At 36.5% G+C, this 18,172-nt stretch overlaps 1 protein-coding gene and 1 pseudogene across 4 annotated transcripts in view; one reads left to right on the top strand and one right to left on the bottom strand.

Moving 5' to 3' along the window:
- The window catches only part of CTTNBP2NL (CTTNBP2 N-terminal like), a 66,361-nt gene that overhangs the window by 38,586 nt on the left and 9,603 nt on the right, over positions 1-18,172 (bottom strand). Inside the window, exons 2-3 of one of the 4 annotated variants that reach the window (XM_027091058.1) lie at positions 15,708-15,831; positions 12,709-12,816 (exon numbers count right to left, since the gene is read on the bottom strand). In XM_027091058.1, coding sequence (XP_026946859.1) covers positions 12,709-12,807 — 99 coding nt within the window. In that variant the 5' untranslated portion in view covers positions 12,808-12,816; positions 15,708-15,831. Of the gene's footprint in view, positions 1-12,708; positions 12,817-15,707; positions 15,832-18,172 lie in introns of those variants that run through there. The other 3 variants (XM_027091057.1, XM_027091059.1, XM_027091061.1) reach the window with 3 other exon arrangements.
- Positions 2,457-4,791, top strand: LOC113611741 (small kinetochore-associated protein-like; annotated as a pseudogene).

Below are 18,172 nucleotides of genomic sequence, written 5' to 3'. Positions count from 1 at the left end.
TGTGTTATACAGTAGGTCCTTGTTTTTTTCTATTTTATATATAATAGTGTGTATATGTTAATCCCAAATTCTCAATTTTTTCCTCCCTTTTTCTTTCCCCTTTGCTAACCATAAATTTGTTTCCTATGTCTGCAAGTCAATTTCTGTTTTGTAAATAAGTTCATCTGTATCATTTTTTAGATTCCACATATAAGTGATATCATATATCTGTCTTTCCCTGTCTGACTTACTTCACTTAGTATGACAATCTCTAGGTCCATCCAGGTTGCTGCAAATGGCATTAATTCGTTCTTTTTCATGGCTGAGTATACATCTAGTGGAGATATATATATATATACACATATATATATCTCACATCTTCTTTATCCATTCATCTGCTGATGGACATTTGGGTTGTTTCCATGTCTTGGCTATTGGGAATAGTGCTGCTGTGAACATAGGGGTGCATGTACCTTGTTTTTTTGGCTTCGTTGGGTCTTTGTTGCTTTGCACGGGCTTTCTCTAGTTGTGGCGAGTGGGGGCTACTTTTCGTTGCAGCGTGTAGGCTTCACATTGCAGTGGCTTCTCTTGTTGTGGAGCAAGGGCTCTAGGTGCATGGGCTTCAGTAGTTGTGGCACGTGGGCTCAGTAGCGTGGGCTCAGTAGTCATGGCGCACGGGCTTAGTTGCTCCACAGCATGTGGGATCTTCCCGGACCAGGGATCGAACCCATGTCCCCTGCACTGCGCCACAATGAAAATCCCTCATGTATCATTTTGAATTATAATTTTGTCTGGATATATGCCCAGAACTGGGATTACTGGATCATATGGTAACTCAATTTTTAGTTCTTTTGAGAAACCTCTATATGGTTCTCCACAGTGGCTGCACCAATTTACATTCCTACCAACAGTGTAGGGGGGTTCCCTTTTATCCACACCTTTTCCAGCATTTATAATTTGTAGACTTCTTCACGGTGGCCATTCTGACCAGTGTCGGGTGGTACTTCATTGTAGTTTTGATTTGCATTTCTCTAATAATTAGCAATGTTGAGCATCTTTTCACATGGCTATTGGTCATCTGCATGTCTTCTTTGGAGAAATGTCTATTTAGGTCTTCTGCCAAGTTTTTGATTGGGTTGTTTTTTTTTTTTATATTGAGCTGTATAAGCTGTTTGTATATTTTGGATATTAAGCCCTTGTTGGTTGCATTGTTTGCAAATATTTTCTCCCATTCCATAGACTGTCTTTTCATTTTGTTTATGGTTTCCTTTGCTGTGTAAAAGGTTTTAAGTTAAACTAGGTCACACTTGTTTACTTTTCCTTTGTTTCCATTACTCTAGGAGACCTATCCAAAAAAATATTGCTGCAATTTATGTCAAAGAGTGTTCTGCCTATGTTTTCCTCTAATAGTTTTAGAGTATCGGTCTTACATTTAGGTCTTTAATCCATTCTGAGTTCATTTTTGTGTACGGTGATAGAGGATGTTCTAATTTCATTCTTTTACATGTAGCTGTCCAGTTTTTCCAGGACCATTTATTGAAGAGACTGTCTTTTCTCCACTGTATATTCTTGCCTCCTTTGTTGTAGAGTAACTGACCATAAGTGCATGGGTTTATTTCTGGGCTTTCTATCCCATTCCACTGATCTATGTGTCTGTTTTTATGCCAGTACCACACTGTTTTGACTGCTGTAGCTTTACAATATAGTCTGAAGTCAGGGAGTGTGATTCCTCCAGCCCTGTTCTTCTTTCTCAAGATTGTTTTGGCTATTTGGGGTCTTTTGTGTTTCCATAAAAATTAAAAAAAATTTTGTTTCAGTTCTGTGAAAAATGCCATTGGTAATTTGATAGTGATTGTATTGAATCTGTAGATTGCCTTGGGTAGTGTGGTCATCTTAACAAGGCAGATTCTTCCAATCCAAGAACATAATATATCCTTCCAACTGTTTGTGTGGTCTTCAATATCTTTTATCAGTGTCTTATAGTTTTCAGAATACAGGTCTTCTGCCTCTTTAGGTAGGTTTATTTCCTAGGTATTTTATTCTATTCGATTCTAAAGGATATATTTAATGTTATGATCTGCTTCATAAATTTAGCATTACATTGTAGGAACACTACATGTCATTAGAAGTTCCTCATATATATATATATATATATACATTTTAATAAATTTATTTATTTATTTTTGGCTGCATTGGGTCTTCGTTGCTGTGTGCTGGCTTTTCTCTGGTTGCAGCGAGCAGGGGCTACTCTTTGTTGCGGTGCATGGGCTTCTCATTGCTGTGGCTTCTCTTGTTGCGGAGCACGGGCTCTAGGCATGCAGGCTTCAGCAGTTGCAGCACACAGGCTCAGTAGTTGTGGCTCGCAGGCTCTTCAGCGCAGGCTCAGTAGTTGTAGTGCACGGGCTTAGCTGCTCGCGGCATGTGGGATCTTCCCAGACTAGGGCTCGAATCCATGTCCCCTGCATTGGCAGGCGGATTCTTAACCACTGTACCACCAGGGAAGCCCTGCATCATATATTTAAATAGCCACATAATAGTCCACCATGTGGCTGTACCACCCAATTCATATAGCCATTAACCAAGAGTTTACTTTTTATAAAGAATTTACTGGAGCTAGATCAATATAACTATGTTATCATGGGATGTTTGGTGGGTAATCTGAAGTAACTTACAGAAAATGTTTTTTTCTAAATATACTTTCACATAAAACCATATAGACTGCAGCAACTCTCCTCAATAAATAGGTGTCCTGAGATTAATAAATTCAATAAAAGAAACCAATGTTGAATTCTTTTTATTCAAAAGCACAAAACAGAAATAACAGTATTTCTACCTATTCTTCAATAACTGGCTCTGGAGCTGCATTCAGATATAGGGGATGTCAGTAATAAATACCGCCTCCTTTAAAATAAATTTTCTTCCTGTGGTCCAAATTAACACTGAGAAAAATAATGTTTTCTGGGAAATAATAAAGGAATAGTACATTTTGATGTCTATTTCCTGACTATTGATGTGATATACTAAAACACAATTTAAATGATTTAACTTAAAAAGATAATAGTTAAGCTTGTTTCAAATAGATAAACTGCTTTTGTTACTCCTAGGAAAGAGGTAATAATATTCTGTCAGAAGGTGAAAAAAATGTACATGTTGTTTTCCTTCTCTGGAAAAATTATTTATCATAAGAAGCCAATAAACTATCAAAACTATTAAAGTCAAAGGATAAAAGTTGCTTTAAAGGAGAGCAGTTCATTAAAGCAGCAGAGGTTTTTTTTCGGGTTCCTCTTTTGGAAATGTTTATGATTTTTAAGTTACAATTAACTCTTGCCACTGGGAAAATAATTTAATTACTAAACTCCACTCCACAGAATTATAAAGTTAGAGAATTCTAGTTTCTAAAAAGCTGTAGAACAAAGCTGAAAAAGTTACTCCACATCAATGTACTTGATCTAAGAGAAGGTCAATAAGAAAGGGGATGAAGTTCTTTTTCAGACAATATTTCAGAAGAACAGCAAGGACATACAAACCAATTAAGTTCTCGGATGAGGCCTGAGGGCAGAAGCAGCAGATGCCTAGGCCCCAGCAGTGCCACCTCATTATGATGACCAGAGTGGTTAAGACAGTGTACACCCTGCAGCCCTCCTCTGTGCTATCAGCAGTGGCCTGCCCACAAATGCACAAACTCGAGCCACTTCTAAGAACCTTTTTCCTGTTAAGTCCAAAGAAGTTGATGTTTCCAGACCTCATTCAGGAGGTTCAGATTAACGATGTTACAAAAATCATCAAACCAAGACGAGAGAATGGGCAGGTTAAAGCTACAGACACTGGCACCAGGAAGAGCTACAAACTATTGAGTAAACTGAAATCAGAGGAAGAGCTCAAGGATAAGAACCAGCTCTTAGAGGCCATCAACAAGCAGTTGCACCAAAAGTTGACTGAAACTCAGGGAGAGCTAAAGGATCTGACCTAAAAGGTGGAGCTGCTGGGGAAGTTTCAGGACAACTGTTTGGCAATTTTGGAGAGCAAGGGCCTCAACCCAGGATAGGTCTTAAAGCTAAAGCTGAAGGTGAAAGAAGAAAGGGCCCAGTTCCTGCAACAACAGACCTTATGTAACAGTAAAGTAAATGATTTTACAACAGCGCTTGAGGAAATGGAGCAGCTATTAGAAATGTGATAAAAAGCAGGTGGCCACATGGCTCCCTCTTGGGGATAAACTCTCAGAGGAAGCCCCTTAGGACATCTGCTTCTTGGTCATGATCTTCTAGGACTCACCATTCCCAGAATGAAAACAGTTTCTGCTGTAGGATTAAGGACAGTTTATGCTGGAATGGCAGTTCCTCCTTTAAGCAAGCATTCCCAGTCTTCAGATTGGCCAGCTATCCTGAACCTCACAGTACATAATTGAGGCCTAAGAAGAGAGGGGGCCTGGAAGCTTGGATCAACCTTCTATGCAACAAAGCAGCACAGGATTAGGATCAGGAGACTAAATCAGCCACAGCCAGAGAATCCGAAAGGTCACATTCAGATGTGCAGGAAGAAACAGTGGAGCACAGGTGCTCCATGGGAGATATCACTGGGAGCCCTGCAGTCCCCCCGTAACTTGGAACATATTCCGTCCCATCCTGGTTGGGCTCTATAACCTCACTGTAAATTTATGAACTTGAAGTTACCTGAAATGGCTTAATAAATGGGGTAAAGGTATAGATAGTAATAACACCTATGAAACAATACACCTTGGAGATCTTAATCTTAAAAAAAAATTAAGTTCTCAATAAATACAGAAAAGCACATGACAAAATCTAATATTCATTCCTGATAAAAACTCTCAGCAAACTAGGAATAGAAGGACATTTCCTCAAACTGATAAAGAACATCTATGAAAACCTACAGCCAGCATATTTAATGATGAAAGACTGAGTGTTTCCTCCCTAAGATCAGGAATAAGACAAAGATATCCACGTTACTTCTACTTGACATTGTACTAGAGGTTCTAGCCAATGCAACAAGGCAAGAAAAAGAAACGAAAGGAAATCAGATGGGAAAGAAATAAGTAAAATTGTCTTTATTTGCAAACATGATTGTAGAAAATTCAATGAAGTTTATAAAAAAGCTATTAGAACTAATAAGTGAGATTAGGAAGGTTGCAGGATAAAGGATCAATATACAAATTCAATTTCATGTCTGTATAACAGCAATAAACAATCAGAAATTTACATTTAAAACAATGCCATTTATAATAATCATAAAAATATGAAATAGTGATAAATCTGACAAAAGATGTTAAAGACCTATACAATCAGAACTATAAAGCACTGCTGAGAGATCTAAGTAAATGGAGAGAAGTAACCATGTTCATGGATCAGCAAATACAATACTGTTAAGATGGGAATTTTCTCCAAACTGATCTATAGAATCAATGCAATTCCAATTAAAATTTGAACAGGATTTTTGGAAAAACTGATAAGCTGATTCTAAAATTTATATGGAAATGCCAAGAACCATGAATAACCAAAACAACTTTCAAAAAGAACACAAGTTGGAGGATTAACACTACCTAATTTTAAGACTTTCATAAAAGGCCACAGTAATCAAGACAATGTAGTATGGGCATCAAGGTAGACAAATAGAGCAATGAAACAGAACAGGGTGTCCAGAAATAAACCCCAAAATATTCAGAAAATGGATTGTGACAAATGTGCCAAGGCCATCTACAGAGGAAGGACAGTCTTTTTAACAAATGGGGCTAGAACAACTGAATATCCATATGCAAAAAAATTTTTATTTGATCCATATATTGTACCATATAACAAAATTAACTGAAGTTGTATCACAGACCCAAGTGTAAAACTTAAAACTATAAAATTATAGAAATATAGGAGAAAATCTTTCTGACCTTGGTTTAGGCAAAGATTTCTTATATGACACTAAATCTTAGTTATGTGATACTAAAAGCAAGATCCATAAAAGAAACATTGACAAATTGGACTTCATCAAAATGAAAAACTTATGCTCTTAAAAAGATACAATTAAGAGTATGAAATGACAAGCCACAGACCGGGAGAAAATATTTGCAAGGCGTATTAAAGTACCTGAATCCAGATATATAAGGAATGCTCAAAACTCAGTAATGAGAATACAGCTCAATTTAAAAAATGGACAGAAGATCTGAACAAATATTTTATGAGGAAAACAACACAGATGGCAAATAATCTCATGGAAAGATGCTCAACATCATTAGTCAATAGAGAAATGCAAACTAAAACTGCAATGAGATATTACATACCTATTAGAACGCTAAAATTAAAATGACTGGCCATATCAAGTGTTGGTAAAGATGTGGAGCAAATGGAACTCTTATACATGTTGGTGGGATGTAAATGGTAAAACTACTTTGGAAAACAGTTTGGCAGTTTCCTAAAAAGTTAAACATATTCCATTCCATTTCTAGGTATTCATCCAAAAGAAATAAAAGCACATGTCCATACAAAGCCTTATATATGAATGTTCATAGCAGCTTTATTTGCAATAGTCCAGGACTGGAAACAATGTAAATGTTCACTAACAGATGAACAGACAAAACAAAATGTGGTACATACATACAATGGACACTACTTGGTAATAAAAGGAATGAACTATCAATACAACATCAACATGGATCTCAAGATAATTATGCTGAGTCAAAGAACCAGGCCCCCCCCAAAAAAAGGTTACGTTCTGTATGATTCTACTTATATAAAATTCCAGAAAATGTAAACTAATCTCTAGAGGATTAGTGGTTTTGGGGCGGGGGTGTGTGTGTGGGGAAGGTTAGCTAAAGGGGTTGCAAAGGGGCACAAGGAAAATTTGAGGGGTGATGGATATGTGTACTATCTTTTTTTTTGTTTTTTTTTGGAGTACGCGGGCCTCTCACTGTTGTGGCCTCTCCCACTGCGGAGCACAGGCTCCAGACACGCAGGCTCAGCGGCCGTGGCTCATGGGCCCAGCCGCTCCACGGCATGTGGGATCTTCCCGGACCGGGGCACGAACCCGTGTCCTCTGCAACGGCAGGCGGACTCTCAACCACTGCGCCACTAGGGAAGCCCCATGTGTACTATCTTGATTGTAGTAATGGTTTCATGTGGGATACGTATATCAAAACATCAATTTGTATATATTAGATATATGCAGCTTATTGTATGTCAATTTTACCTCAATAAAGTGAAATAAAAAAACCAAAATATAACAAATATGTCAAATCGAGCAACAGAGAAGCAAAGAAATCAATGGAAAAAAAATCAATTTGAAAAGTTTCCAGTGTCTGTACTTCCTGTTTTCATTATAAAGAGAAAGAGAAGGGAATGCAGTATGACATCTGTTCCATGCCCCACAGTACACCCATAACCCTTGCCAGCTGTCTCAAAATACATGCTTTTGGTTGTGAGAGTGGGGATGGATCAACTCAAAACCATCAATTCCCATAAGAAAAACAAGCTACAGCGCAAGCCCTTCTGATAACAAAGATTTAATTTAAAATGCTCATCTTTCTTATGAAGGACAGCATATTATCAGTACATCTTGCTTTATGGAATATACCTTTGTTCCTAAATGGATGAACTTTAAAACTTATGTTCTAATAATAATAACTAACAGTAAATGAGCACTGAGTATGTCGATTAGCATGTGCTATCTCATTTAATTCTTGTGATAACCGTACCATTCTACCATATGGCTTAACAGGGTAAGTAACTGGTCTATGATCACACAGCAATTAAATGGCAGAGCTCAAACCTAGGTATGTCTGATATGAAAGCTCATGCTCTTAACAGCTACACTTAACTGAATGCTCTAGTTGATAGTTTTGTAGAGTGCCTAGTAATTATCTTTATGCTTCTTTTTTGAAAAGCTAGGATTTCATGTATGCACATTACTCAGAGAGTAGGAATAAAAAGTATCAGCAATTCCAACTATATAAAACACGCAAAAACTTGGCCCCAAATGGCCACTGATTAATTCCCTTCTAAAACATGTTTCATAGTAAAGGCTATGAATGTAAATCTAAAAACTCCATAATTCAATTCCCTAAATAAAGTTCTACTTGCTTCTTAATATCCCAGTTCTTATCCATGCAGAAACTGGACTTCTTTCAGTTGTAAGCTTATGTTCATGTGATGTTTATTAAAGATTTAAACTACCTACTCCAATCCTAAAAGCTCTTCCTAAAAACATCTATCAAAATGGGATCCTTTTTTTTGGTCAAAGAATTGTTAGGTCCAGGCTTATGGGTGACAAAGAATGCTTCAACTTTGAGTACATTTAAGTATATTTATGGATCTTTTTTTTTTTTTAATGCAAACACACCTGACAAGCTTACTAGTATAGGACAATGCATGTTTTTTGCTAAATTCAATTTTACTTTCCTCATCTCAGACCAGCCTTTATAATAATCTGCTTCCATAATAAGCACAAGGCCATGACCAAAAGCAGATGTCAGATTCAACCTACAGTGAACTTGTATTTGTATTTTTCTTGAGCCACAGCACCTTCCATAGCTTTTGTTTGTTCTATATTTTTGGCACTGCCACAAGATCCTCATAATCATTATTATTTTAAGAATATTTTTGGCAAACGTAAATCATTTATTGTTAACACAGACACATATGTAACATTTAGATTTTTTATTTTTAATTCTGGCTGTTTAAAAAACTCACAGTAGTTAAATATTACAGTCTCATACTCTAAATATATTTCTAACTTTGTCCTGTCTACAACATTTTTGTCTGTAAATTTTCTTGCCTGGGGAATTCGCCAATGGCCTTTGGCCAAAACCAACAAAGTTATATCCTAGACGTTAAAAGAGTTATACCTGTTTTATGACTGAGGTATCAGTGGAAAGGAATTCAAGACTCTTTAAGCTAATTCTATGTGAAAGTTATACTTTACCATTTATTATTGCAGAAGCAATTTAAAGAATGCTTTAAAATAAAATGATACTAATACAGGGTAGATTCTACTTAGTCATAGCTAAGTGTAGTCTGCATCACATCTGACACATGCAGATATAATATACCCAATGTGGAAGACTCAAACTATTTAATCTGACTTTTTATTGGCAGTCAATTCTATTTTGCAAATTTTAAAAATTAAGGTTCCCTCATCTTCTTCTAGAGTAGTCAGACCCTGCTGGGAAGCTTTTCCTAGATTTTCTTAGAATTAATGAACCGGGCCTCTCTTGCTGAACTGTGTGGTTCCACCCCAAACTCCCCTGGACAGTTCATGAGCAATGTAATCTGTTTTCACTGTGGAAGGGATTCCCATTGTGTTCTCATTCATGAACATAAAGTGGTCAGGTCAAAGGGAGAGACTTTCATGAAGAAGGCTTTTCTCTGATGTAATCCCTCCTAAAATAGAAAATCACTTTATATCAAGTTCAATTAGGACCAAATACTGTATAAATGGCCTCTGTAACAATTAGACTTCAAATACAGAAGAGGCTGAATATTACATTATTTTCTATTGACTTCTCTGGTTCTATGCCAAACATGTCTAGGCTGCAACAGAAGAGTGAGGAGGCTCACTCTTCTGTAAAATTTTGGGGAGAAAAAGAATTATGGGGGCTCTACAAGGGTGTAGTTGCAATCTGAAACTTCGCAGACATTTTGGAAAATGAATGAAGCTCTTTTACAATTATAACTTTATAGGTAGGATTTACTTACAAATTACAGGAACTTTTATAATACATCCTTATATAAATCTAACCCTTGCCAATGTGACTTACTATTTATTTAACAGCAACAGTGAACCATATGGTTTTGTTCAGAGATGCAAGATTAAAGAATAGATTTTATGTCCAAGAAAAATCTCTTTTAAAGGTAAGGAGAAAAAAGATAAGCTTTTTTTACTTAAACATAAAGGAAAAACCAATCAAAGCTATTTAGGACAAAGACCAAAACCTTTTCAATCAACTAAGCATGAATTAAGAAAGAATACTAAAAGGAAGAAAATTAGTGAGCTGTCATATTAGTCCACGAAGAGCAAGTGTTTGCTGTTAAGCAAGAGCTATATAGAAAAAATGCAGTGAAATCTTGACATACTACAGAACCAAAAACAAACAAAAAAACCCAAGCCAAAACAAAAACCTACTCCACAAATAAAACAAGATTTCATTTTAACTTTAAGAATCTGGTACGGCAGTTGCTTTTCTCAAAGGACTGAAACAATTTTGACCCCCAGCTGCTACTTATTTTATCTAACAATAGACTATTTAAAGATGTATTACTTCTGGTGAAGCTATTCATTTCACCTAAACTGCCTATAGTTTAAGCCTCAGAAGAGAACTTTGCCACTTATAGGCTGTATGCACAGACTAAATACAACACTTGTGCCTGATTCTGAATGGTATCTTATATCAAAATGCTCTCCTAATTATAGCTCTTGCTTCTCAAGCTGCTCTTTCAACTTGTCAGAAGCTGCCTAAAGTAACTAAAATTGGATTCACGCAGAAAAAAATTTTTTTTAGGAAAACATATGCAACAAGCACCTTAGCATCTGTTAACATTAAAACCAGAAGGCAGTCTGTTTAAGCACACATAAGGCAGGCTGTAAAATTTAATAATTCACAACATTCATTTTGAAATATTATGGCAATCTTTTAAAACAATGGCATATATTTCATCTGTTCAACAACTATTTATTGAGCATCTATATGCTCAATAAAACAAACATAAAGCTCCACAGGTTTGTATCATTTCTAAAGCTAAAAAGCAAAGAGAAAAATAAGGTCATCCTCTAATTTTTCTGTTACAGGCAGCCATTCCCCAACCCCTACCCCAATTATGAGAGGGTTGAGGCCCAGAAGTTTTTGTATAAGTCAACTGCGATATTTACAGGAAACTTCTTCCTGGAGTCCCAGTGTAAACAGGGACAGATCCTCAGGTGAGTCTATTTATTTAACACACGCTGCCAAGCTATTGTAGTTTTCTAAAATCGGATTGCTATTTATAATAATGCTGCTCCTGGAAAATGCTTTCTGAGCTCTAAAAGGACACGAACAATGCACTTTCTAGTTCAGCCTGGGCAGTGGAACTCTTCCAGGTCTAGGCTGATAATTCCTGTGGAGAGGAGAGCCAGAGGTCTCAGATGAGAAGAAGGGAAGGAAGTAGGAAAAACAACAGGCATTAGGAGTGAGGATTAGGAATGAACTCAAACTTTCCTCAATCCTTCTTTTTCTTTTCTCTTGATCGATCAGATAAACATGTGAAAATAAATGGGAGGGTGTCCTGGGTTTAATCAGGTTAGGACTACTGGTAATAGTGGGATGGGGTTATGAGAAATAGAATAGTTTTCAGGGACGTACAGGGAAAGGATGAGAAATCCCCAATAGTGACAAAAGGGGAAGACCGGTGGATGTGGCAGAAATGAGTCACCAAGCAGAGGGAACATTTTTATGTAATATATGTTGGCAGGGGAGTCATTGAAAAGTCAGGCACTGTTGAGGGCACACTAGAGACATCAATTCAAACGATTAGCTACTACTGACTGTTCCTTGGATATGGGGTACATGATATGTACTGAGAAAATATAAATAAAGGGAGAAGAAGAAATGAATCCTACACTGTTGGAGTATTTGTAATGCCATGCAAATTATGATGTTACACAGAAACACTAGTTATTAATCATTTCTTTTTAATACAGACAAGGAAGCTTTGTTTCAGACAGACTGAATGACTTTACCAAGGTCACACAGTCATGCTTAGTGGCACGACAGGCAAAGACTCGGGCAATGAACTTTATCATGTGACTAGACATGTGTCAAAGCCATAAACAGATGATCCCCAGGGACACCATGCAAAACAAGACTGAAGTAAGTGGGAAAAGGAAAATAAGTCAGACTCTACCCCCATACCAGAAGGGAACTGCCTCATGCACTCCGGAGAAATACTCCGTATCACACATTACAAAGCTCTAAGGGAAAACAAAAAAGCAATAGTTTTCGGCAGAGACTATGCTTTCTTCAGCATGCCCAAGTCTCATCTTCTTTGGCCATTTCTCCTCACCTATGGGGGTATCATCTTCCTACTACTCACACAGATAGCCTTAAGCTCTTTTCTTCCCCTCTCCAAATCTGATTTCAAGACAGATTGGGAAACGTCCTTACCAAGGTGTAAAAGATTCAAGACCCTTTAAAGGAGTTATGCCCTCTTGATCTTTTTTTTTTTTATGTAGACTTTTTTAGAGTAGTTTTGGGTTCACAGCAAAATTGAGTGGAAAGTAGAGTTGTCATCTACCACCCCCCAGTCCCGTGTATTTTAACAGATATCAAATACTGAAAAAAAAGCAAGGATTTATAATCTGGGATCTAGGGAATCTATTCACTGTCTTAATGGGGTCCTTGATCTATCAGATATTATATCCTGAATTATGGTATATGTGTGTATATAGATTTTTTAGGAAACAGGTCTCATCAAGTTCTCAAGGGGTTGGCATTCAGAAACAGCTAACGCTACTAAGCTAAAGAATGAAGTTCAAAGTCTAGACATCAGGTAGAGAGACTAAAGGAACTATGTGGAGGCAGAAAGGCTTCATCAGTGTCCCCAAATCATACCATACAGGTGGCTGCTATAGCAAGTATTGATATATATACCCAGGCCTCTCAACTTCAACTGGAGCTATAGAAATATCCTAGTTAACCAATGATATGGCTTTCAAATATATGATGACCACTCTCTCTCTCTCTTTTTTTTTTAAACATACCTTTAAAGCTTCTATAACAAGGTCCCTTGCTTCAAGCTCTCCTTCAAGAATACTGAATAGTGTTAGGAGTTCTGGCTTGCTGAGTTTTTCCAGATTCATCCTGAAAGCCTAAAACAAGGACAATAATCAGACAATCTTCAGAAGACAGAGTTAATTTGATACTATTAAAGAAAAAATAAAGTGAGACAGATGAGAAAAGAGCAACAATTAGAGTAGAAAATACTTTAAGAAAGGAAATGGTTATAATTAAATGGAAAAATAAGAACTTTCTGAGTTAATCATAAACTGAGCAGTAACAGAAAATAAAATTCATTTTAATTATTGATTTCATCACCATTCACAAAGATCAAATTTTCATCATTTTTCCTCCAGGCATATATACAAACATCCTAGAAGGTCTCAGAAAGAATTAATCACTAATTTTGTTCACTAGAAGTTCAGGTAAAATTTTGTTACAATGAATACTATTTCAATGAAAAATTGTTTGACCACGAAAAGATATCCCAGTTTTAGATAACTAAATTCCAAAACTGTATATAAAACATTGTGGGATCCCTTTGAAACTGGCTGAAATGAATTTGAGCAAAGATAATGTTTGGTGGGAGTATGGGAGAAATTTTTCTTTTAAATTGTCTACTTTCACAGAGAACATCTATCACAATATTTATATTTCATATAGTAAAATAAGACTTAAATGCAACCATGTACAAATGTACTTTTAAATGACTGCTTAAAATATATTGTTTAAACATCTTAATTGGCCAGGCTACTATAAACTGAATTTATTTGACTTAACAAGTTCACATTTCTATGAAATCTTGCATCTTTTAAAATATGTTAAATGGCAAATTACATGGCACAAACTCAGTCCTTTCCATAAGATTAATTTCTCACAAACCACACATAGATAGAAGCTAGAAGGCGTACAATCTTGGAAGGATCTTCTGACCATTGTGTATGGTAAGATACATTTCATAACTTCTAAAGTACAGCAAGTACTATTTTCCCTCTCCCACTCTTTACTTCTAAATTGCCACTCTCATACAGTTTTTTTTTTTTAAAGTGAATCACAACATGACTAGTTCACACACCCTCCAGCAACTCCCAACTCCTATGAGCACATTAAATTTTAGGAGGTACACAAAAGAGGCATTGATTCCTTCCAGAGCTACTGCCTTTAAGCGAATGAGAGCGTGTAGAAAATGCATACTTCACTGTGTTGTTAGATGTTGCTCCAGAACACACTGTACAAATCTTTTGCCACATGGTAAAACATGTTTAATGTAACTTCAGCTCTAACTGCTAACTTTCTAACTGGTGAGGGTCAGCGACTAGTAAGCGATTCTCACATTCTCACTTCAGTATTAGAGAGCCCTCACAACAGTTACTTTAAAAATAAGAGCTAAAAAAAAATTAAAAAAACAAAAAAACAACAAATCTAATAAAGCTACACTTAACATAAGATGGTATGCTGGAAAAAACACATGGCTTTGCAGTCAGATAGATGCCAGGTCAACATCTTCCTAGTTGTGTGACTGGGCAAGTTTTCTGATTCTCAGTTTTCTTACCTGTGAAAGTGAAATGATGATCTCTAACTCATAGGACTGTTGTAAAGATTGAGTTAATAAATATAAAACATCTTGCCAAGTTCCTGACAGAAGCTGATCAATGGTTTAATTATTAAGAACTACTATCCTCTCTCACTTTCCAAAAGAATTCCAAGAAAGGCATTACCAACATTGGGGGCAGCCAAGATCAATTACTTCAGAAATAAGTGACTTTGGCTGCTCTTTTGTAGTTGGGAACCACAAATGAAGAAGGATGATAGCATCCTGGAGTGAATAATGATGAGGAATTTAAACTACCATTTGAGTCACACTGGTTTCTTAGATGAAACCCTTCCCCCAATTCCTGATGGTTTCATGTTTTAATCTCTCTCAAGGAGATCATAAGGCAGAGAAAAAATCCTATCATTTTATTCCTTTTTTCACCCCTCCCCTGATATTAAGCAGAATAATGGGCACTTGGTAAAGGCGCTCCATAAATACCAACTGCACTGAGTACATCAACTAGGAATAGAGCTAAAAATGATAGCGTTTACACATATTACTTTTTTTCCTTCAATATCTTTATACTCCTTAAATATTCTCATTTAGAAATCTAAAAACTGTGGCTTAAAGATGCAGTGTGATATAATAAAATATAATAGACCGGGAGTGAAGAGTATAGAATTTTAGTCTCAGCTCTGCTACTAAACAGCTATATGGCTTTGAGAAAAAAAAATTACCTAGTTGCTCTGGCATTGAGTTTCCTCACAGGTAAAATAAAACAGACTAGATAGTCTCTAAAGTCCTTCATGGTTCCATTCTAAGCTTTCATGAGTGAAAATCAAGAATTACTTGTTAGAGAAATCAATTAAATAAAAATTACAGGTAAATATACAAAGAACTAAAACAGATTGTACCTAAATCAGTTTTTGATCTGTTGTGATAAATATACATCCTCATAAAAGAGTGAAATTGAAACAATCTTAAGTCACTTTAATTATAAAACAGTCTAGCCTAGGCAAGAAAAAATTCTATTCTTTGTCAATGGCATAAAGATCAATATTCGTGTTACCTCTACACTTGTAAATAACTTCTGCACACAAATGTTAATATCTGGAACATTTTGCTAATGTATCAACTTATTTAGCTTGGTGTCTACATGAAATAAATATAATACAAATACAACACAGGAGGGAAAAAAAGGGCCATAGCTGTGTAATTCAAACCCGAGAGGTCTGTTTTCGCATATTCCTATAACCATTCTTTATAAATATTAAAATTTAGTTCTTTGCTGTCCTTTACATTTGAATCTAATTTTAACACACAACACATTGCAGAACTTTTTGTCTGAAATATAAATGAACGATAGTAAAACTGCATTATGTTTTAGTATGGCAGTGATATTCCTGGGGGTGGTATGAGGGTGGGGATGGGGATGGGAGTGATACTGACCTGATAACTGGCAGTCACACTTTAGTCCTCAAGTATAAATTCTTAAGGTTTTCTTCAGTTAAAATTTGGGAAAATTGACAAATATATTTAAAATGTCGTCAGCATGGTGGAAAAATGTCCAATGCTGCAAAATAATAAGAAATTTATTGTCTATGTGACCATACTATAAACAATTGGTAAATCCCAAGAATGTCAACTGTCATTATAGCTGATGAAGCCTGACAGCTGTTGGTTGATACAGACAAGAAAGAAGAAAATAGCCACTTCTTCAAGTTGAAGCTGAGTAATATAGCAAAAATATCAGGAATCTGACTTCCCTTTTGCAATCATAATTAGGGAAGGTGAGGTCTTTCAAAATCTTTTCACTGTCATTTCAAGAACTATTTTATGAATGTCACCAGAAGAAACTGACTTTCTCTCCCTGAATTGATAAAAGCCTATTTGCTCGAAACACCATGACTTATGCACCATGCACTCAGATAAAAAAAAATAACATAATTACAACTGAACTTTTCAAACTGCCAAATTCGTGTAAGGAAAATTCTCATCCCCTCATCTCTTGCCAATCAATAAACAAACAAATCAATCTGTCACCACCTCAACTTTGTAGGGCTTATTACTCATCCCAGATTCTACTTTTTCCCATTTATTTTCAAATATTAAATGTTGAATTATATGTAATTTTTGGTTTATGTTTTTCTAATAGTGTATTAGACCCTGCAAACTTAAAAAAAAAGATAGGCCCTAATTTTTATTTGATAAAACATAAATTTTGTCTTGTATTTAAGGTATTTAAATTACCAAGTCCATTCGACTCCAATTTCTGCCAATATATAAATTATATGGTCTAAGATTTTCAGAAAAAGGCTGTTTCTAACTCCATATTCATTATCAGAAATATGACTGCCAGATTTCTGGCATGTCATATTGTAGTCTATAGACTCATTCTCCACTTATTTTCTAAATGAGCTGTTACTTGTCATTGTCCATTAAGTAACTGTGAAAGACAAGATCGTTTCAACCAGATGCTCAGCTCACTCCTTCCGGCAGAATCTCTCCAAGACCCAACTTTCCTTAGAGTTTAGATGTAGATATTTCTGCCTAAGGAATGCTACAGTCTATAAATTTGAAATAAAAACCACCTGTGGACAAGTTGTCTGTATATATTATGATACACTGTGGTACAGCTAGCTGTAGCTATATTAAGCTTTATAGTTTTCTCAATTAAAAAAATATATAAACGTATATAATAAAAAGTTACACATATTTTAATACCCTGGAAAACTGAGCCTATTTATAGACTAAGTATAAAACTTGTTTTTAAGTTATTAATAAATGATTTCAAACATGAGTTTGCCCAGCTTACAATATGGTCTATTCACATGCTACTTCCCACCAAGTCAGGGCCAACAGCCAGGAGAGCATGAATCTCTCTTTTTTTAAAAAATACATTTATTTATTTATTTATGGCTGCATTGGGTCTTCATTGCTGTGCGGGTTTTCTCTAGTTGCGGCCAGCGGGGGCTACTCTTCGTTGTGATGCGCGGGCTTCTCATCGCGGTGGCTTCTCTTGTGGAGCTCGGGCTCTAGGCGTGCGGGCTTCAGTAGTTGTGGCGTGTGAGCTCAGTAGTTGTGGCTCACGGGATCTGGAGGGCAGGCTCGGTAGCTGTGGCGCACGGGCTTAGTTGCTCCGCGGCATGTGGGATCTTCCCGGACCAGGGCTTGAACCCGTGTCCCACTGCACCACCAGGGAAGTCCATGAATCTCTTCTGTATGAACTTCCATGTGCCAACAGCCACAAGAATTATGGGTATCGAGGACACTGGCTCTGCACCTCCTGAACAACAGTGCTCATTTTGCCACGGAGGTATGCTGCTCTGGCTTGGGCTCTGTTCATTTTATTCTAGCCTTTTCCCTTGACCCAACATCCACTCATTCTGGTTCTGGTTGTGCCTCTTCCTTCTTGAGGAAGTCTCAGCTTTTGCTCTGGAACTCATTGTTTGATAGCAGGCATTGTTGCCTTTTTACCACATGGAGATTGGGTGGCAGAAAAAGAAACACCCCAGTTTCTACAGCTATGTAAGGAGTAAGGCAGGGCAGGGTGGAGTACACGTAGATGTTTGTCTATCTAGTATCTGGGTTTGTGTATGTCTTTATGTGGAACTGAAGGCTTTATTTCTATGTGGTGGGTGATGTGGGACAGGAAAGAGAAAAAACATTTTTAAGGTGAATCTCAGATATTTCTGAACATAGAAGCACCTCAAAAAAACCTACATAAATCTTTTTTAAAAAATCCATTTGGCTAGCACCAAAGAAAAAAAAAAAGAAATCAGTTATTTTACCCAGGAGACCACTCTTGCAAAACTGGATAAAAATCACCTCTTTACTATATACTCAGATATCAGATTAAAGAAATTTATACTTGGGCTACAATTGACTAAGATTCAGGCCATTCAGTAAGTTTT

Source organism: Aethalodelphis obliquidens, unplaced genomic scaffold, assembly GCF_003676395.1.
Source record: "Aethalodelphis obliquidens isolate GAN/ISIS:26980383/991018 unplaced genomic scaffold, ASM367639v1 scaffold70, whole genome shotgun sequence".
Classification (NCBI taxonomy): Eukaryota; Metazoa; Chordata; class Mammalia; order Artiodactyla; family Delphinidae; genus Aethalodelphis; species Aethalodelphis obliquidens.
The sequence above is the reverse complement of the archived record's forward strand: the minus strand, read 5'-3'. Positions and strand labels throughout refer to the sequence as shown.